The sequence below is a fragment of the Centropristis striata genome, chromosome 11 (genome assembly GCF_030273125.1).
Source record: "Centropristis striata isolate RG_2023a ecotype Rhode Island chromosome 11, C.striata_1.0, whole genome shotgun sequence".
In the NCBI taxonomy this organism is placed as follows: domain Eukaryota; kingdom Metazoa; phylum Chordata; class Actinopteri; order Perciformes; family Serranidae; genus Centropristis; species Centropristis striata.
Genome location: NC_081527.1, coordinates 11432996 through 11454802, shown reverse-complemented (window position 1 = coordinate 11454802; position 21807 = coordinate 11432996). Strand labels below are relative to the sequence as shown.

At 37.4% G+C, this 21807-nt stretch overlaps 2 protein-coding genes and 1 non-coding gene across 3 annotated transcripts; all 3 read right to left on the bottom strand.

Moving 5' to 3' along the window:
* Positions 1-642: 642 nt before the first annotated feature.
* cldn18 (claudin 18) lies at positions 643-18706 on the bottom strand. The gene is made up of 7 exons (XM_059344035.1): positions 18595-18706; positions 17752-17859; positions 5592-5824; positions 4107-4271; positions 2246-2405; positions 2053-2166; positions 643-1053 (listed from the first exon to the last, which is right to left on the bottom strand). Exons 3-7 carry the CDS (start codon positions 5809-5811, stop codon positions 957-959), a joined length of 756 nt encoding a protein of 251 aa, XP_059200018.1. The 5' UTR covers positions 5812-5824; positions 17752-17859; positions 18595-18706; the 3' UTR covers positions 643-956.
* Positions 8908-9813, bottom strand: LOC131979949 (transcription factor Sox-14). The gene has a single exon (XM_059344036.1). It carries the CDS (start codon positions 9811-9813, stop codon positions 9088-9090), a length of 726 nt encoding a protein of 241 aa, XP_059200019.1. The 3' UTR covers positions 8908-9087.
* trnap-ugg (transfer RNA proline (anticodon UGG)) lies at positions 18414-18485 on the bottom strand. Its single transcript has one exon. It is a non-coding gene; the product is annotated as a tRNA-Pro (tRNA).
* Positions 18707-21807: the final 3101 nt, after the last annotated feature.

Sequence of the window (21807 nt, the reverse complement as noted above, 5' to 3'; positions counted from 1 at the left end):
TCAATTTAAAATGATTAGACTTTTTTATTTTACTTTAAGTTTATAACAGTATATTAAGTAATTCAAATGAACCATGTCTTTACAAAATTAATACATTGTTAACATAAATGCATCAATACAAATAATCCAATAATATATTTGGAATATATAAGACCATCTGAGTCGGGCAATTCTGTATTTCTACTTTTGATACTTTAAGTTCATTTTGATGTTGGTACTTTTGTACTTTAACTAAGGTGAGTTTTGAATGCAGGACTTTTACTTGTAGTGGAATAATTTCAGTGTGGTATTAGTACTTTTCTTTAAGTAAGGCATCTGAATACTTCTTCCACCACTGCTAAAGAAGTTGTAAAACATGCTCAGTAAGTGGGTTCAAACTTGTAATGTAGCCTTATATTGAGAAAATGTTTTGCCCTATATAAGTATATATCTACATCTTAATGCACCAGTATTTACATTTGTGTGTATTTAAAAAATGGTTCCTGTGATTAACTGCTAATATGGATCACAAAGCTCAGGACAGAATTATTTCCAAAAAATGCTGTTTAAAAAAATGTGCTTATAGTGATATAAAACTTAAAGTTTCACATCAATCATGTCTGTAAATCTTCTCTTTTATATTCTAAAACAAACCACATAATGAACAAATCACCGTTTTATTAACATAGAAATAAAATGATCAAACAAAACAAGTAAAAAAAAGTTCAGTTACATACAGCATTGTAAATTTGTACTTAATATGAAGATGTGGATGTTAAAACTACTTATTTTGCCACAACTTCCTTTCTTATTACACATTTTGGGCTGCTGTTAGACATATGAGGCATTATCAGATAGTTAAGATTTAGTAATGAAAATGAAGCAACTAAAAAACATCTTTTCTCAAAGCATGCTGCATGTGAACAGCTGAAAGCACAAGCCATAACACACACACACTGTCAGTGCCGGAGCTGAAGTTACACATATTGCTGCTCTTTCTTGGCGCCAACTGAGTGGTGATCGCTCAGCTCACTCTTGGCGTGGTCCTGTCGTTTGTAAGCAATCCCCGGGTAACTGAAAAGCAAGAGGCAACAATTATTGGAGATAAATACAAGTTTAAAGCCCCGTATGATTCAGTCCCCTTTTATTGAGAATTTGGGTTTGTGGGCAGTGGATTTTTAGGGGGAGATAGCAGGTCAACAATAAATGCCACATAGAAGTGGTGTAAATCATCTGAAAGCTGTGAACCTGAAGATTAAATTAAATTAAATTAAGTTAAAGGATGCAGTTCAGCACTGTGTGTCAAGTTTTTCTGGTCATAAATCACTAATAAATTGACTTAATTAATTAATGGAACATTAATGTTGTGCTTTTCTGAAGCCTGTTTAGGGACCCCAGTATGTAGAAATATATAAAGAGGACACTTGTCGGAACCCATAAAACCAGTTTTCATGAATAATATATGACATCAGAAGTCAGAGGATCGCTTTGAAAATTGCCTAGTGAAAAAAAGCCTAACTTTGCAGCGTTTCGCCAACTTTCCAACTTCCGGATAAAGCATCCTGACATGCTGGGTACCTCTTACAGTCATGGAAAAAACTATTGGGGTCAGCTAAAGGTACATTTTTTTGGACAAATATAATGATAACTACAAATATAGCTCATAACACTTTAATTTAGGAGCTGATGTCTAGACATTTTCCATGGTTTTCTAGATAATGATACTGGTTATTATCAAGAAAACCATGGAAAATATCTAGATATCAGCTCTTGAATTAAACTCTTAAGAACTTTTTTTGTTGTTTTCATTATATTTGTCCAAAAAAATGTATCTTTAGTTGTACCAGGCATTACAATGAACAAGAAATTGAAGAAAACAATTGTCTAATAATTGTTCCATGACTGTATGTTTCATAGGATATCAATATCTTCTCTGTATGAAAAAAGGAAGCCTGCTATATTCTTGAGAGCCCAATCTCCCAAGGGTGGTACACTGGAATGCAAAGGGGTTTTAAAAAAAAAACATTCAGTCCAAATCCACAGACTTAAAATCTACAGTATGAGGAGACTCACGTTGGTTTTTCATTTTTCACCATTTCCTTGAAAGCCACTGACTTCAGGATGCCGCCAATCAGTAGCACGCCGCCTCCGATCCAGGCTACAAACAGAGCCGGGCCAAATGTGTATCTGTGAAGACAAACAAGACATCATGTGGCTGTACGGACAAAATGAAAAAACAAGCATCATATTCATCTTTATTTCCTACCTGGGCATTCCTCCCATTCCTCCACCCATTCCTCCTCCCATTCCTCCTCCCATCCCTCCCTCCATGTTGTTGTATCCTCCTCCATAGTTGTAGGTGGACATCCTGAAACTGGCCACAATCTGATTGGCGTAGATGGAAGCTCCTGCGATGCCACACACACCTGAGAGAAGAGTGTAAAGTAACATAGACGGTGATTTTTTTTTTACATAAAGAATCTATTAATAGATTCATCTCCCTAACCCTCCTGTTATGTTCGTTTTTCAGGAACAGCAATAATGTTTGTGGGTCAATTTGACTCATGGCATGTTTATTTACCCAAAAGGGTTAGAAACCAAAAAATCCTAATAAACGTTGTTTATATATATTTATCTTAATCAAAATTTTACTGCATTGGTGCTCTTTACCTCTCACAGATTATGGTTCAATGAGGATAATTCACTCTTTTTTTACATAAAAAATACATGTTAAAACTTTTTTTATGTACATCAGAAAAACCTACATATAAAATACAATGGTTTTACATGACATTGAGTTATTGAAAAACATTTTTTTTTACATTTTTTCTTTTTTTCTTTTCTGGAGTGAGTTGATAAATTAACACGAGTCACCGCTTCTGTTCAGGGTCAGATTGACCATTGAACAGTATCTATGTAATATAAACATGCAAATATTTGAAATGAACCATTTTGATTTTATATGTTGATTACATTTATTTAGCCAAGCAAAAGAAGTTTCATCCCTAAAAAGTACTTTTAACTTTTTACTTTTTACTTTTTTTAGATTTTTAAACTTTTAAATGGGTCGATTTGACTCGCAACATGACAGGAGGGTTAATTTTTGTTTGTATAGTATGTTCCTATATTTTATATTTCTACTTGTTTATATCGTAAATTGTCAATACTTTATTATATTTTTTGTTGTTTATTTGCTTTTATTTCTAGTTTATACTGATGTTTACTATTTATTGTTGTTGTTTTTTGCTATCCACTTTGCTGCTGTAACACTTGAAATTTACCTGTTGTGGGACTAGTAAAGGAAATCTTAATCTTAACCTTAATCTTAAAGGCGTGCTATGCAGGAATTGTTGCTGACTGCTTGTAAAAAACTGACAAACTTGGCTACTTCTCTGCTCAACAAAAGATTAAGTCTTGTTTTGGAACAAAATTTGTCAGATTTTTATTTCCCCTTTCTATATTTTTTCTTTTTTCCGTACTGTGTCTGCTATTTTCAGGTGGTAGGTTTGTGCCAAAAGGTCGACGCCCAGAAACAACCCGAACACAGCCAAAGTGAAAAGAAAAGTCAAAATACAGGCAGACGACAGAGTCTCTGCAGATACAGACACCTCTACACACTTTTAGTGGGTCATCGGTAAGATTGAGAAGGACCATTTTTAGATGAATCCATACATTGTATTTCTTTCAGAAAATCCTGCATAGTATACCTTTAAGAACCACAGATGTCAAACAACCACTCATTTCGGTAACACTTTATATTAAGGTCCTTGTAATAACCATTAATTAACAAGTAATAAGGCCCTTGTAAGTCCTTACAAGATGCTTATTAACATTATTGTGTGTTTATAAGCTTATATAAGTGTAAATAATGGCATTACAAACACCCATGACCCACCCATTATGTCTTTGCCATGCCTTTATTAATCTTATTTTGTTTGCTTATTGATATTAAAATATACTTTATTACTCATCTATTATAAGTTAACTATAAGTTAACTATGCTTTTTGCAGCTACCGGATCTAAAGCGAGAACAATGCCTTATTACTTGTTAATTAATGGTTATTAAGGACCTTATTATAAAGCGTTACCCTCATTTCTCATATTTCTGTTTTTTTTATAACCATACCGCCGACGATGAACATGAGGCCGGCGGTGAGGCTCATCTTGGCCTTGGTGGTCTCTGGCATGCTGTTCATTGTGAGGCAGGACAGGGAGAACAGTGATATCACCGCCCCGATAACACCCAGCACCACACCCACTATCATCAGGGCTCGCACAGCCTGGAAAGAACCTAGAGGACAAAAAAACACAAATTACTGATTCGTTTATTGCATCTTACTCTACCAAGAAGCTCCTCAGTGCTTTTATAATCTGCATCACAAACAACATAAATAATACTTCCTCATCATTTTCCAGATGATGTAACAGATGCATTTAATGTAATAATATGAGCTGCTTTATTTTCACAGTAGGTGTGCTGTAGGAACCTGCCCTTTGCTTGTTGTTTGTTCTGTTTCTGATAACTGTGTTGACCAAGCCTGTCCATTATTGTGACCAGAATGTACTGGTGCTAATGCAAACACTGATAGGAACAAGCTCAACAAGAGTTCGTATAAGGACGTCAGAAACACATTTATAGTTATTAGTTATAAGTAGAAGCTTGAAGTTATTTGATTTTTCACCTTAGCACCTTAGTGAGAATCAAAAAAGGTTTTTCACCTCTTTTTATTACACCATTACATTCCTCGTTTTCCCTCACAATTTCATCTTAAATAGGTTTTTCTAAACTATGTGACACATTTGTTTGTTCCAGACCTTCATTGGAAGTATAATACAGTTTTGAGTGACACTTTTGAACCAAGGAACCCATCATGCTTTAATTTATTTTTTTCAGTATTCTGATTCAGCTTGTCTGTTTGTCAGCAGCGTTACAGAAAAACTATCGGCCTGATTTTCATGAACTTTGGTGTTAAAGTGAAGCATGGGCCAAAGGAGAACCCAGGACATTTTCGAGTTGATCCCAGTAACAGGGTGGAAACAAAAATTATTTTTCACTTTCGTTAAGATTCGGGAAAGGGCATGCTCTTGGCAAAAATTGTCAGTCGACACAAGTGGTCCCCTAGTTCGAATTAGATGTGGTAGCTTTGTCAAAAACCAACAGGAATTGACTGCTCTTCTCATCATCTTTTATGTTTAACATGGTATTTTACAGATATGTCGTGTCATGGGGTTGAAAAACTTACACACGTCATGCAACTGAGAGTCAGAAAAACCTCCTTGTCATTTGAGAAGAACTAGTTGGATAAGTAGTGAGAAAACCTCTTTGTAACTGGAAAGTACTAGTTTATTTACAACTTATACTTGCTAACTTGTTACTTACTCCATCATTTGTCCTGTAATCAGAGAAAGCTCAGCATCTCTTTTAAAGAGTAGAAATGGGAGAGATTGTTTTAATTTCCTCAAAAGAAACACTCATGAACCTGTGGCCTCAACAGGAAATGTGACTCCTTCTAGCCACAGTCTAATTATTAGAACATCAACAGACTTAAACTTATTTGGAGGTAATCAGTCGTTGGACACTGATATAAAAAAATGAAGAGTTCTGTCCTACCTGAGAAGCCCAGGAGGCCATAGAGCGGACGACACTCGGTGAATCCTGACGAAGCCGTCTCACAGTCCCGCCACAGACCCTTGTAGGTGTACACAGATGTCACCACGTCCCCCTGCCTGTCCTTCACACTCCAGTTGTTCATGGCAGTAGCTGCGATGAGGGCTATCGCACCGATCAAGCCCAAAACGAATCCACCGTTCTGCAGAATTGGAGGCGCCATCGTCGATTTCCTCCTTTCAGAAGTTTAAAGAATATACCAGGAGGCACAGTGTGTGTGTGTGTGTGTGTGTGTGTGTGTGTGTGTGTACAGGATCTCCTGTGCCCAGTTTAAACAGATAAAGAGACCTGAACTAAAGCTGCATGTAAATGAGTAAAGGTGCCAAAGGTGAGCAGGTGTGGTGTGCGGAAATGGGCACTGTGGCACTTTGTAGTGATGGTGGCGTTGGATGGAGGCGGTTGGGTTTCGCCCAGTGGGTGACACAGCAGCTTGGGTTGGGCCACCTTGTGCTGAGAGGTGTGGACACAGTGGTGATAGGAGCACCTGGCACCTAAACGAGAACTAACTGTTTAAATGTAAATACGGAAAACTGAATCACTGACTGCGCAGGGCTTCAGGTGAACCGTTGGCGAGTGTGTAAATGATGCAGCCATGCCAACGCCCTCACACACTGACACATGATGCAGAACGTTCAAACACACAGGCAAGACTGAGTCAATCAGATCCAGCAAGAAAAAATAACACACTTAACAAGTGGAGGTTCTCAATTATGACATCATCCTGGAGCGAAGGAGAAAAGTTCATGTCAGGGTTCAGGGTGTGTCGATAAAAGAACAAGAGAAACCAGGAAAGTAAAACTCTTTTCACATCCACAGGGAGGTCAGAGGTCAAGCTTGTTGACAGAGCTGCACTCTTTGAATTGAATTGATAAAGATTTGGTGTTGTGCTTGAGGGCACTTCAGTAGGATGAAATCTTTAAATCCAATACTTTCTCCTTTCTTTTCTCTACTGTACTTAAGTACAATTTTGACATACTTGTAGTTTACTTGAGTATTTCCATTTTATGTTTCTTTATACTTATACTTATATTGTACTTTTTACTCCACTACATTTATCTGACAGCTTTAGTTATTTTTCAGGTCGAGATTTAACAAAAAAAAAACATGATCAATTTAAAATGATTACACATTTTTATAACTTAAATCTCATAACAGTATATATAGTTAAAAGGAGCCCAACCTTTACAAAATTAAAACACTGCTTACGTAAATACATCACAACAAATGATCTCATAATATATTTAAACTATATACCTGAGTGAGTCCATTCTGCATAACGAGTACTTTTACTTTTGATACTTTAAGTACATTTTGATTCAGTAAGTTTTGAATGCAGGACTTTTACTTGGAGTGGAGTTATTTGCAGTGTGGTATTAGTACTTTTACTCAAGTAAGGGATCTGAATACTTCTTCCACCACTGAATGTAAAGTTACATTCCACCACTGCTAATTACAACATCTCAGATTTAAGTCCAGCCAAGGACATTTGTTACATTTATACTGTCTAAACAGCTCAAAAATACCCCCAAACTCCCCTCCGACCCAAATATACTAATGCAGCATCATCCTTCCTGTTTGATAACTCTACATCATAGATGCATTATGAGTCGTCACACACAGAGATTCAATCTCAACAGTTTCAGTGTGAGGACTCATTCCTTCTTACTAACTTTGAAACAAACAGCACCTCATGCAATTTCCATGATTCAACTTATCACCTTATCGCTCTGTCAACAACTGGGGAGGAGAGAAGTTTCTATTCTTCTCTTATCAGGAGACTCGCTCTCGCTCACAAACACACAGAGACACACAACGAAACTCATACAAGTGTCAAGAAACATGATGGGACTGGACAGTTTCATTTTATCTTAACTGACTTCTGTTTTTTTGCTTTATATTAATATGTTTCTTTGAGCCTTTGTTGTGCACCTTATCGGTCAGCCTGTTTAAATAAGAGCGCTCAGGTGGTCAGGAACACGGAAATATTTCATACTTCCTCCAGTTACTATTACAAATGAAAACAGTTAGAAATAACACATTGATAATCAAATGAGGTTAAAAGTCAAATGCAACAAAAAAAGGAGTCATGTGGATAATCCCAAAAATCAACTCAATATAGGTATTGATATAACTGCCATGTTTAAAACTGAAATATTTATATCATATTTATAATACAAGTATGATAATATTGTGAATATAATCAAGTAATCATTTCAGTTGGCAGATGTTAGGAATTGTGATTTTTTTGTTTTGTTTATCTGGTTGCCTTTTCATTATTCATTGAGTTTAATAATCATTTTTTTTCTAAATATGTTTTCATACAGTTACAGCTACAGACTCTCTCCACCTGCACTCATATTTTGAATTAAATAATTTGCTAAAAAAGGAGGCAAAATGCACAATAAACAAACTGAAAGATTTTTTGACAATTTTTTTTTCAAATTTCAATAACTTGACTCAACGTCACACTAATATTGTTTACTGAACAGCAACTGACTTATCTAAAAATGCTGTAGCTGCTTATGTTTCGACATTCTTATAGAAAATAAAAGACAGACAAATATTAAACTCCAGTTATTACACAATGCTTCATGGAAACATTTATTATTTCCACTTCAAAAATGATAATTATAATAAAAATGCCTACATGCTGAAACAGATATACGGGGGGACAAAAAAAAGGTGTTACTGTTCACTGTGAATAAAAAGTTAAAAATTAAACTTAATTTATAAAAACTGCATAAATAAACATGTGAAGACATACTGTACATTGGCTCTAACAGGCTTACACTCACAGCAGCTTTATGTTTATCTGACTGGTAGTAATGTGGACACAGAGGTCAGATCACATCGTTATTTAGAAGAATAACATTGGGTCTCCTGCTTTTTATCAAACTAAACTGGTCTGCATGTAGCTTATGTCTTTGTCAAACAAAATAACAATTTTACCAAATCTTTACTCTGCTTTTACAAGAAATAACGACTAATATAGAGACTTGTGGTGTGTTTTGTTGGCAATTCATGGTATTTTTAAATGTATTTAATATCTGCAGAAACACTAAATGTACATTTGTTTGGACAAATATAATGATAACAACAAAAATAGCTCATAAGAGTTTAATTTAAGAGCTGCCATTTTCTATGGTTTTCTTGATAATAATTTTGGTTATTATCAAGAAAACTATGAAAAATATCAGCTCTTAAATGAAACTCTTGTGAGCTATTTTTGTTGTTATCATTATATTCGTCCAAACAAATGTACCTTTATATGTACCAGGCATTAAAATTAACAAGAAATTGTAGAAAACAATGGTCTAATATTTTTTTCCCATGACTGTATTTAGTTTTTCTATGATATGTGTAGAATAAAACGTGTACTGAGCCCAGTTCTTTTTGGGGAGGTCCTGTGCGCAAACTTTTTCTCAGTGTGTCCAGCGTGTCACACACTTGAGCTGGGTGAAGTGTACGAGTCCACGCCGCTCTTGCTCATCCCTCCAGGGAAGAGGATATAAGCTACCTGAGGCTGTAGACTGGCAGCTGACCAGGCGCTACAGTTACACGGCACCACGTACCCGGGGCCGGAGGGAGACGGGTGGGTGTGGGTGTGCTGTCCGTGGCATGCCAGCCCCCCGATCCCTCCGGTCTGGTACCCGAACGTGTGCGCGCTGTAGGGCAGAGCGCCGGCGGCCAGAGCGTGCGGGATCTCCGCCATCCGCTGGACAGCTCCGGTGCTGAACTGCGCCACCGGCTCCAACAGCGAGAAGGAAGAGGGGGAGGAGGAGACGGGAGCGAGGAAAGCTCGGGCTTTATCCCCGGGGACGAGGAAGGAGTCCATGGAAAATCCCTTCAAATGCTCAGAGTCCCCGAGTAGAGACGGCAGCGGGAACACGAAGCGGTCCCTCTTCAGGAGACTCTTGGGTTTGCGCCGGGGTCTGTACTTGTAGTCCGGGTGCTCCTTCATGTGCTGAGCCCGCAGCCTCTTGGCCTCGTCGATGTACGGACGCTTCTCAGAGTCGGACAGCAGCTTCCACTCCGCGCCGAGTCTCTTGCTGATTTCAGAGTTGTGCATCTTTGGGTTCTCCTGGGCCATCTTCCTCCTCTGGCCTCTGGACCACACCATGAAAGCGTTCATGGGTCTTTTGATGTGATCTAAAGGTTTTGCCATCTCAGAAGCTGCCACATTAATCACTCCTACTTTTAAATGAAGTCACCTCTCCAAGAAGCTCATGCTCCTGTCGTGCGTAAAAATGAGAAAAAAAGTAGAAATGTTTTCTGTCTCTTTGGTAAGAAAATATTAGAAACTGTAATTCCAACTTGACTGAAGCATTTGCACAAAATGGAACGGAAAAGTACATAAAACGCAAAGCCTGGGTGCATGAATGGGAGTCACACAGGACCAAGTTGGAAGCTTGTTATGGATGATGCCGGGCATGTCAGCCCATCATCACCACGCCACTGTCACGGCGGGCCAAGCCAATGGGAATGAGAGAGAGCACTGTAATCCCTTCACAAAAAGTGACTGTACAACATTTCTGAGGGACTCCCTCCTTCTCCCTCTTTTAGTCTCTCTAAATATCTCCTGAGGCAAGTGCAGACAGGCAGGAAACCAGAGTAATCTGCTGCAAATACACACAGAGAAGTAGAAATCAGAAGATTTAGTAAGGGTTAAAGAAGTACGTTTTTTTTGCCCTGCAGCACCTATAATGACCCATGTGTTTCATTTGCTCGGTAATGAACTTTACAAGTTTATTTTAAGATCTAAGTAAACTGCAGCATACTTGAGTCATCAGAAAATAGGGCTGGGCGGTAGGACCAAAACTTTCTACCCCCAAATACATGGCCACCCATAAAGTTGGAGTAATTTGGTTTTCAGACACAATCCTCTGTTAATTGTGATATGTTTGGAAGATATTGATTAATACAGTTCAGAGAAGATATACACTTGTTAATCACATTGTCACAATCATTTCATGGAAAGAGGTAAAACATGTTTTATTCCAACTTTAAGGGCCACCGTGTAGGTCATCTCTCTGTCCCTACAGTATCACAATACAGTTAAAATAAAATAACCACATGATAAAGCCTATTTTTGTGTACTCCATACTCCATTTCAACAAAACAGCACCTCAATGGTTTGCTCCAGCTTAACTACCACATGCAAAAATTAAAGTTTTGTACATCAAATGACGTAGATATTGCCCTAACACAGTTACAGGTGCTGTATGGCACGTGGCGGTACATGGCTTTGGTCCACCCTCTGCTATTCATATAATATTGGTATGAGCACCAATATCCCATGGAAGCCCTGCCCAAGCAGTGCACAGTGCAGAGAGGCGAAATTAGCTTGCCAGTGGGAGAACTATTATGGTTGCGAACCAAATTGACCTGGACCGAATCGCAGCTGTCCAGCGACATTGGTGGCCTGTCGAGGGTTGCGCATCTTTCACACCTACGGGCAATTTAGAGTCAACAATAAAACCTAAGCTGCATGTCTTTGGACTGTGAGAAGAAGCCGGAGGACCCAAAGAGAACCCACGCTGACACTGGGAGAACATAGAAGATTCATACCCATGACACTCTTGCTGTGAGGTGTAAGTGCTGAACCACAGAGCAGGCCATCCTATTAGTACCATGTTTCATTTTTTTCTCTTCATTATAAAAATTACAGACATACAAAATAAAGTGTAACTGGTTTACATTCCAATATGAAAGTCTAATTCCTCTCTAATCTACCAGACATAAAATTCTGGGGGAGAAATACTGAATCCGGGTGGAAAAAGAGGTCAAAAAGTGTAAGTGTAAGGCTGAAATCTACATTTACAGGAATTATTAATTACTGTTAGTAAAGAGGGTTCAGGCCTGTGTATCTTCTGTGTGGAGTTTGCATGTTCTCCCCATGTCAGCCTGGGTTCTAGCCGGGCCCACAGTCCAAAAAACATGCATTTACATAGGTTTACTCTAAATTGTCCGTAGGAGTGAATGAGAGCGTGATTGTCTGTCTCTATGTGTCTGCCCTGTGATAGTCTGGAGACCTGTCCAGGGTGTACCCCGCCTCTCGCCCAATGTCAGCTGGGACCGGCTCCAGCCCCCCACGACCTGAGTATGGATAAGCGGTTAAGGATAATGAATGAATGAATGTTAGTTAAGACAAGATTAAAACTCGGTCCCTCCTCTCAAAGCAAACCCAGATTCACTCTTGTTTTGTAACAAGTTTTGTTGTGTTTTTCAAAGCTTCTTGCACAAAGGCTCATGCCCAGAAACTTCCCGAATGCATCAAAATTAAAAGCAAAGGCTGAAATACAGGCAGAGGGCAAGGTCTCTGCAGCCTCCACACACTTCTCATGGCTCATAATTATGAGTTTATATATTATTTTCTTTTGAAAATCCTGCCGTGTACACCCCCTTCCCCTCGCCTCCCCAAAGTTGTTAAAACTCCCAAATTCCACTCAAAAAACAGAGGACATGACCCTGCTGTTAACAAAATGTAATATTAAAAAAGTTAGAGGATGGAGGCTGTACTCCAAACCGGCCTCTATCTTTGTTGCAAAAACTCTCTCAATTTGTACTCTTACTTTTTAAAACGTTGTCCTCAAAATGGGCACAAAAACATTCATTAAATTCTTTCCCATGATGCCATTCAGGCTTCTTATGTATCAATATGTGCACAAGCAGCGGCTCACCTCTCCCTCCTCCATACTCTACAAAATCAATATTAATCACAGATATAATTCACTGGCCCTGGGTGACTCGTTGCTTGTTACAGTTTTCATAATTACTCCACCTTATCTGATCAAATATAGCCATCTCGTCTGTTATTGAAATGACATTGATGGGGAAAAGTCTGGGCAATAACTTAAATATAAATCATATACAGAGTTGTGCATGTGTACACTGGAGCTTATAGGTAACAACACAGGATTACTGTGTGGACTCAGGAAGCTCATTTCACAAGGAGGAATTCAATACCGTCTTTCTGGGCGTCTAAGTGGAAGCTTCCAGGCCAAAATGGCGTCTGTAAAAAGGATTATTACCATGACAGGAGCATGATGTGTTTGCTGGTAGACAGGCCTGTGGCGCTTCGCTGAGGCTCTGGGTTTAGGCTTTTTTGGTAGCAGCGATAAACTTCGATATCAGGGTACCAGCGAGGAGGAGGCCTTTATTTCATTTACCTCCTACAATCAAAGGCACCGCTGGCCTCTTCAGAGGCAAAATAAATGGACATAAAGGATCCAGTGGTGCACGCCACATCACTGGTGGAGATGATAAGTCGTTTTCGGAGAGTGTTTTTCTCCAGGTTTCCTCAGAGCATAAAGGCTGGAGGGATAAAGTGATTGGCAGCAGGGGTCAGACAGTTGATCTGTCTCCTCATGGCTGTGCTGTTATCTACTGTGCTGTAGGTTCAGGCCTCCACACACAGGAGGCACCCACCGCCACACAGAGACAATGATTGCTTCCACGGAGGAACCATGTTTTTGGAGTTTTTTCCACAGTGAGAAGAAGAACAACAACATACCTGAAGGGCAGTATGGAGAATTCATCATCTCAAAGATTTCCTTCTTTTATTCTGCTCAAAGCTGGAAAAACACAGAGAGTATGTGTTTTGTGTACGATTCGGTGTTTGCTGTGACTTCTAAGAAAGGGCAGCATTTCAACTCTGGAGAGATGAGGGGGGGGGGAGAAAAAAAAGGGTAATAAGAAAAACTGCCAGCAGCACAAAATGGCTGTGGTAATCCGGTTATCCCCCGGGCTCTAAAGATACTGGTCCTCTCCTTAGGAGTCTATCTTTTCTTCTTATGTCAAAACTGTCCTCCATGCACTCAGGTGGATTAAGGAGTCACACTGTAGAAAGAAATTGACAGGTACAGAAAGACCTGGGGGTGAAAAGGGAATGAAAGAAGACAGAGAGAGGCAGGCCGGGCGCCCGGGCCAGGGGAGCGTGCCAGCGTGTGACAAGAAAAGAATCTATCGAGTCAAGTTCATGCCGGAGAGGGAAAAAAATGCTGCTTTCCTGCTAATTGACTGTACTGATTAAGTGAATAATTAGTGGCAGAGCTGATTATGTATCTTGTAAATTTCTTTCTCTGAATGTTTGACTGATGCTGCTGCATTATCTGATAGAGGTTATACTGGGTTTAATGGCAGCTCCTCGGGAGAGTCCAATAATACTATTAGAGCAGATTACATTCTGGATGGATTTTATATGCATATCCTCTTCCATTGTTGAAAAGACCTGAACGAACGGCTTTTCTTAGAAGGAGAAGAAGCTGCAGGATATGTCATTTTTGACATTGCCGGATGATTAGTCCATTAAGAGAAAATGAACCGGTTATAATAGTTTAATCACAATCTTTTAGGCACAGATCTCACCATTACCTGGTTGCAGCTTGTCAACTGTAAGGATTTTTCTGTTTTTCATTGTGGACAATTTGGAACCAGGTCTTTATTCCCATCCCTAACACTGGTCAGTTAACCACAAAAATGCAGAAGTACATAAAATACATTATTTATGTTATACCTAAAATAATCTATAGCACAAATCCTCTGAACCTTAAAACCAAGTATTATTATGATCTGATCTACAATCAGTGTTGTACAAAGTATTTAGATCCTTTACTAGAATAACAGTACTAATACTAAATTATATTATATCATTAGATTATTATTACTTGATTGAGGTGGAGGTCATTTTAAACTATTAACGATTATTTTCTCTAGATTTTCTGTTTTTCTTTGTGACGTGAACAGTATATATTTGGGATTCGGACTGCTAGTTAAACAAAACAAAGAAATCAGTGATGGTTTTCTTAGTCAAGGAAAAAGTCTGCTGAGCCTGGCTGCATGGTGCTAATGTTATTATAACAAGATACCTAAAGGACGTGCTGCTCAGTTGGGAAGCAAATAAGATTTACTTTGTGACCTACATTCAGTTGAATACAATAGACAGGAAAGATGTCTAATGCTCCAAATTGGAAACTTTTGATTTTTAATTATTAGACCTTTGTTTTCATCAACTTCTTGTTCATTTTAATGCCTGGTACAACTAAAGGTACATTTGTTTGGGCAAATATAATGATAACAACTAAAATAGCTCTTAAGAGTTTAATTTAAGAGCTGATATCTAGACATTTTCCATGGTTTTCTTGATAATAACCAAAATCATTATCAAGAAAACCATGGAAAATGGGTAGATATCAGCTCTTAAATTAAACTCTAAACATTTTACACAACGTCTGAAGTTTTTTTGGAATCAGGGTTGTAGAAAGATGTTTCAGCATGTTGGTGTGTCTAACCATTACAGCTGCACTCATGTTTCTTTATTAAATGAAGCCACATTTGACATATTTGACCTCACTATCTTGCAGTGTACAACTGTCAGAAAAACATGCCGATATCAATGATTTGGACAATTTGGAACCAGTTCTTTAATCCGATCCCTAACACTGGTCACAGTAATAAAAATGACCGGGTCAGTTAACCACAAAACTCCAGAAATAAATAAGATACGTGATTTCTGTTACGCCTAAAATATTTTTCTACATTATTCTGTGACATTTCATACAAAAATGAGAAATAATTAACAGATTAATTGACATTAAAATGATCATTGGTTGCCGTCCTCTGTCATTGTAAACATTATAATGTATTTACTTATATAAAAACTTAATATAAAAACAGATTTGATAAAATAAAGGCCAAAGTACCTATGTGGGAATGTGTTGCACTGCACAGGATTAAATCCTGTCTGTCTGTTTGTTTGTTTGTTTGTTGTGTTTTGCTGCACATCAGTGTGGTTTATTCAAATGTTCTCTATATGAATACACACATTTATTACATGGAAATCTGTTATCTGAATAGAGGGATATAAAACACACACACACACACACACACACACACACACACACACACACACACACACACACACACACACACAAACTTAACCTACACTGCATGCACACTGGATTTACTATTACTATTATACACTAGTGGGCTGGTGAATGGGTTTTCATCTGATTATGGGGAAAGTTCAGATGCACTCATACTTCAAATTCTGTCATTTCAGCCCAAAATAAATAGACTGAAATCCAAAACTACATTGAAGTCTAACAAGAGTTTCTGACACTTCTGAGCAGCCCATTAGGAAACATTTCAGGGGGAAAATCCCAAAGATTTCCAGTGCTCTGGGGGGGGGGGATTTCACTAAATCTTGTGCTTATTCTCATGATACTTAGGAAAAGTAAAGCGGGTTTAATAGCTTTCCCCCTGACACATTGATGGTGGAATATGCTTTGGCTCTGTGGCAGATAGCTTCAATCCCGAGAGGTTGAGAGAGAGAGAGAGAGAGAGAGAGAGAGAGAGAGAGAGAGAGAGAGAGAGAGGAAGAGAGATCTGCTGCCTGCCTGTACACTTTTCATAAGGCCCCATCTAAACTAAATTAATACACTTCCTCCAACATCTGAGGATAAACCTGAGGGCCACATTACTGTGGCAGCCCCTATCAGCCGGCTTGTAATACAACCGAGTCAGCAGTCAATGAGATACATTTGCAACCAGGCATTTGTCAGCGACTCAGAGCCACAGAGGCAGGAGATTTAAAATGTCCTGCAGTAAATTAAGTCCTGCTTGAAAAGTGAAAGGTGCCGGCTAAGCAGGCGGCTGCTTACTTTAAATGACAGACTGGTTAAGGGGGTGATGATGGTGCGGTGATGCAGAGAGGAGGAAACTGAACCAGGGGCGAGAAGTTTTCTTCTGATTACGGCACGAATGCATTTTTAAAAATGTAAAAATATCTGCCTTAAGAGACTGAAATAGCTATCTCTGAAGTCGTGACATTTGAAATGAATGTTGTGGATATAGATGGATGACCGTGTTGTTGTGTACAAACTGTAGTCTGCCTTTTTACTGACACTAAAGTGATGTGATGTGGACAAGAATCAAGCTCAGAAGAGAATTTAAGTATGTATTTGAATCAATTATAGAGTTAAAAGATGCTACCTAAAGTTAATCACCTTGCCAATAATTAAAAAGCACAGAAAGTAAATCACAGAGAGATTTGTTGTGATTTAGTGAGACGTTAAGAAAAATCTAATAACACCTTCAGGTATACTGATGACTTTAGGATTAATTATATTCAGGAATCAATTTATTTTTAGGTGTCTTTTAAACTATGTAGGTATTTCATAAAACATTCCACACACACTTGCAACTACACATTTTTTGTATAAATAAATGTTTTATAGCCCAGATCCTCTGAAGGAGTAGTTTTATTAAATGAAAACCAAGTTTTATTATGATCTGATCAACAATCAGTGGTGTAGGAAGTATTCAGATCCTTTACTAGAGTAACAGTACTAATACTAAATGATATAATTTTAAATATTTAGATTATTATTACTTGATTGAGATGGAACTCATTTTGAACTATCAATGATTATTTTCTCCAGTAATCACCTGATTGTTTGGTTTGTAAAAATTCTGAAAAAAGTGATAAATGCAGACACAATTAATCAGAGTCCAGCGTGAGGCCTTCATGGTGTTTGCTTTGTCAACAACTTTAACAACTTTGTTAACATTATTACAGATAAATTAAAAACATTAACAAACAAACAGAACATCATGATTTAAAGCTGGAACCATTAAGTGTTTTGCATAAAAAATACACCATTATAAAAAATGGCATTGTAATAAAAAATGAAACTGAAGTAGAGTATGTTGTCTATTAACCCACCAGTTTTTGTCATCAAGTTTCTTGCATTTATTTCATAATGTAGCTTGAGAAATTAAAGGAAACATGTGGTTGCTAAGAAATTGCATTGCGAGGTCCTTTTGATTCCTTGCTCTGAGCAATGGGATTACGGATTACAGTATCCATTTAAAAACTGAGAATGACCCATTCATATTCAAAGCAGAACAAAAAACCCTTTGCCATATTAACAGAAAATAGGCACTTAAAATATATAGAAACTCACACACTTCATAGTATGAAGCAACTCTGCAAAGGGCAGAGCATGGCGCCACTAAGAGGCTTATGGAAATAATGGAAATAGTGTAGCTCCTGTGGCGATGATATGCTTGCTGTAACAGAAAAGGAAAGAGTGGTATTTACCGAGATATCTCCTGGACTCGTGTGAAGCAGAGCTCTGGCTGTCCTGAGCCAGACTGGAGGGAGGGGAGCAGAGATGCTGTCACAACAGCAAGCTCAGATAAGCTCCAACTGTGAGAAGACAGAAAAGCATTAAGTGAGCATATCTTTAGGTAGTCTGATGCTCCTCCTGCACCGCTGGAGTGAGGCTGTGCACAAAATAAGTACAGGCAGGTGATTTAGACCCGGTGGATATGACTATGTTCATTTGTGAGCATGTTTTTTTTTTTTGGCTCCAATAAGTTTCCCCATGAACAGGTGACATGTGTCATAAGAGAGAGGAACTGAAAGAAGCTTCAGACCCAAAGAACTTCTGTGCATCCGCCTTTTTTTAAACTAGCCTACTAACATCTTGTATTTAGATAAACCATAGTATGTACGGTACATGAGACTAAATTATCTCTTCAATTTAGATGAAAAACAAAGAAAAAATGAACAGAGAAGCATAGTTGTAGTACTGCCAAAGTCCACTAGAGACCAGTACAACAATGCTCTATAAATCATGATCATAGCCAGTTGATCAGTCACATCCGCAAGTCTATTTTCTTTCACAATACAAGTGTAAACGTACGACAAGAGTGAAATAAATTATTACATATAATGAAACAACATAAAAGGCAAAACCTGGGCTCGTCCGGGATTTGAACCCGGGACCTCTCGCACCCAAAGCGAGAATCATACCCCTAGACCAACGAGCCACATGCCTTTATTGAAGACTGCATGTCTTATATAGTCACAGCCAGGCGTTCATATATATTTTTTGATACGGCTTTGACATACTGTTGCAATTTTAAAACATTAACTTACCTACAAAGAGCTAACGCTAGTTAACGGTTATATCTAGCTAGTAAACCTAGCTTGCAAACAGTAGCTAACTGTAAGAGCTAGCTAGCTAACGTTAGCTAACTCAACTGCATGAGGAAAAAGTTCCTGACAACTTTAGTTTAAAATGGCAAATATCCCTTTGTAAAAGTAAACAAGCATACTAACAGCAAACAAATTCGTTATTAACTTCAGATAACATAGCATGTTCAGATTAGTAAGGTTAGCTTAGCACAAAGAGGAAGATGCATTTCACTCTTAACTTGGATTTAATGCCAACACTCTTTTTACCAATGTATTTTATCTACCATAATGTTTATTATTTTTTTTAAATGTAAAATTAATCAATTAAACATTAAACTTGCCAGGTACCAAATATCATTTACACTCCTTTTGGCCAGCTACCATTAATGCAAGAAAAAATAATTTAAAACAAACATTTTATGGCACTACAATATATATCAAATATTGGACTACAGCATCATATTGACAAGGCAATAATCAGGATTACTGTGTGTGCCAAACTTGGGTTTGAGCTGTCTGTGTTACCCCAGTGGCCTCACTGTTATTCACTGGGTTATTTCTATTTAAGTTTAAGTCTTAAATGTTAGAAGTAGAAATAAAATATAAATAAATACACCTATACCTTTTTTTACATTATATTACACTACATGTCATTTAGCAGACGCTTTTGTCCAAAGCGACTTACAATAAGTGCATTCAACCTTAACAACACAGCACTGACTTGATGCTCTCACCCTCTCCGTGAGGAACTCTGGCAACTGACCAGCCCCCCTCCTTTCACAATAAAATTAAAAAATAAATAAATAAGATGTTTATTCCCACCCCTCACTTTCCCCCACTTTCTCCTGCACTGGACTTAAGTGAAACATTGCACTCATTGCACATAGGTTATTCCAACACTTCCATATGCTTGCACTATTAGTTTAAGTTTTTGGCATACCACTATTGGATGTAGGGTCTTGGTCATTTGTATTTTTTATTTTATACTATTTATTTCTATTTCACCTTCATTCTACTATATTCTATTTCATGTTATTATTCTATTCTATGTTCTAATCTGTTTACACTGTACTTGTATAGCTGCAACACCTGAATTTAAACAAAAAGGAATTAAGAAACAACTGAACCTGACCCCACAGAGTGAAAGGGTATCGTAAAGTCCTATTGTTAAGCTGAGAGGATAAACACTCACTTAAAGTGTATCATGATGGTCTCTTTCCTGTGAAATATTTAAGATGAATGCTTGGGCTATTCCTTTAGTTTTTCAGTGGGCTCTGTGAACTACTGAATTACATGAATTACTAAGGCCTTTGACAATGCGACAAGTAATGCAAAGTGAAGAGGAGTGAAGAGGAGTGACTTGGACGCCACTCAGAGGTTCTGGGCCCCTGGGCCTGGGGCCAGCAGGTCTGTTTAGTACTCCAACCACGATGCTAGTAGCAGGATGAAAAGTGGTGACGATTCAGATAGTGAAGGTACACAAATGCTCCAGTTAGGCCGTAGCATAGTATTTTCACCATACTGGAATTTCTGACTTCAATACAATATTATGAAATCTATCGATATTCAATTCCATTTCCCATACCGGGAAAATTTGGACATAATGTAACATCACCTTTCATGAGCTAACAACATAACAAAACCTTGAATTATTATATTCAACAGCAAATGAAACAGGTTACAGGAAGGCAACTCGATGTGCCCAGGTATCAATACTACCGAAAGATTATATTGAAATTGTAATATTATATTATAATAATAAATGTAATATTCTGTCTTTGGCCCTAGAGTTCTTACTGCTCCCCTGGATAACACCATTACATCAGTAGATTTTATATATCTATGTTATGTTTTTTTAATCTTTAATTATAAGCTTAAAATAGCTGTTACAAAATGTGTAAGCAGTCTTTCAATGTAAAAATAAGAAACAAATAAAATAAGGACAATTTATTATATGTCTATATTGAAACATTTCTCCCGTACAAACACCATGGGTTTAAGATTGAGCATTTGACAAAAACAAACAGGTGCATACAAAAATATAGGAAAATAAATAATTTGATTATATCAAGGGCTAGGGCTTTAAAATATATATATAAAAAACCCAATATGTTCACGCTTATATTATATAAGAAAGTAGCTCACAAGAAACACACTGAACATAACTTTCACTTTTTATATTCTTAAGATAAGATAAGATTTATTCAGTAGCAGGGAAATTCAGTTGTCACAAAGATATGAAGACATACTTAAAAGATAAGACGTTATACACATACATACAGTCATGGAAATAATTATTTGACCATTGTTTTCTTCAATTTATTGTTTTTTTTAATGCCTGGTACAACTAAAGATACATTTGTTTGGACAAATATGATGATGACAAAAAAAAATAGCTAATAATAGCTTAATTTAAGAGCTGATATCTAGCCATTTTCCATAGTTTTCTTGATAATAATAAAAACGATTATCAAGAAAACAATAAAAACAAATGTACCTTTAACAAGGGTGGTCTAATATTTTTTTCCATGTCTGTACATACATACATACATACATACATAAACACACTTTTATTTAACATTATTATTATTGGACATAGGGTTATTCCTGAGAGTATTGTGTATTGCACAGATATTGCACATTAGTGAAAAATAGATTGTTGCATGGGACGATACATTTACATTTAGTCATTTAGCAGATGCTTTTATCCAAAGCTACTTACAGAAAGAAAGGGATCAAGGAATAGTGCAATAAGAGCCATTAGTGCAGCAATAAGTGCTTGTGACAATTCATTAAGGAGTAGAACTGTTGTGTAGTTCTAGGAGAGAAGATGGGTCTTCAGGAGTTTTTTAAAGAAATGCAAAGAGTTAATGATACATATAATTCATATAATAAAATGTATATATTTATGTATAAAATGTATACAATAATATGTATGCTAGCAGGGAGTCACCATTCCCATTACCCATGACGAGCCCTAAACATGTTCAAAAGCAAAGTTTCCAGAGAACACATGAGTAGCCTTGGTGTGCACATAGATATATGGGTCAATGACAAATAAGGGTTGGCAAGATGTCATATGGTGTAACCACAAAAAATGATAAATATGAATACTTCATCCACCTACATTGTATTTAAGTGGACTTATACATATAATTACTTCATTTTAAAAAC

Coding starts and splice junctions, on each gene's coding strand:
- cldn18 (XM_059344035.1), bottom strand. CDS start 5,811: ATGGCGCCTCCAATTCTGCAGAACGGTGGATTCGTTTTGGGCTTGATC. Junction 2,167..2,245: donor GGAATGGGAGGAATGCCCAG/GTAGGAAATAAA, acceptor TTGTCTTCACAG/ATACACATTTGGCCCGGCTC. Junction 1,054..2,052: donor GTGAAAAATGAAAAACCAAC/GTGAGTCTCCTC, acceptor CTTGCTTTTCAG/TTACCCGGGGATTGCTTACA.
- LOC131979949 (XM_059344036.1), bottom strand. CDS start 9,813: ATGGCAAAACCTTTAGATCACATCAAAAGACCCATGAACGCTTTCATG.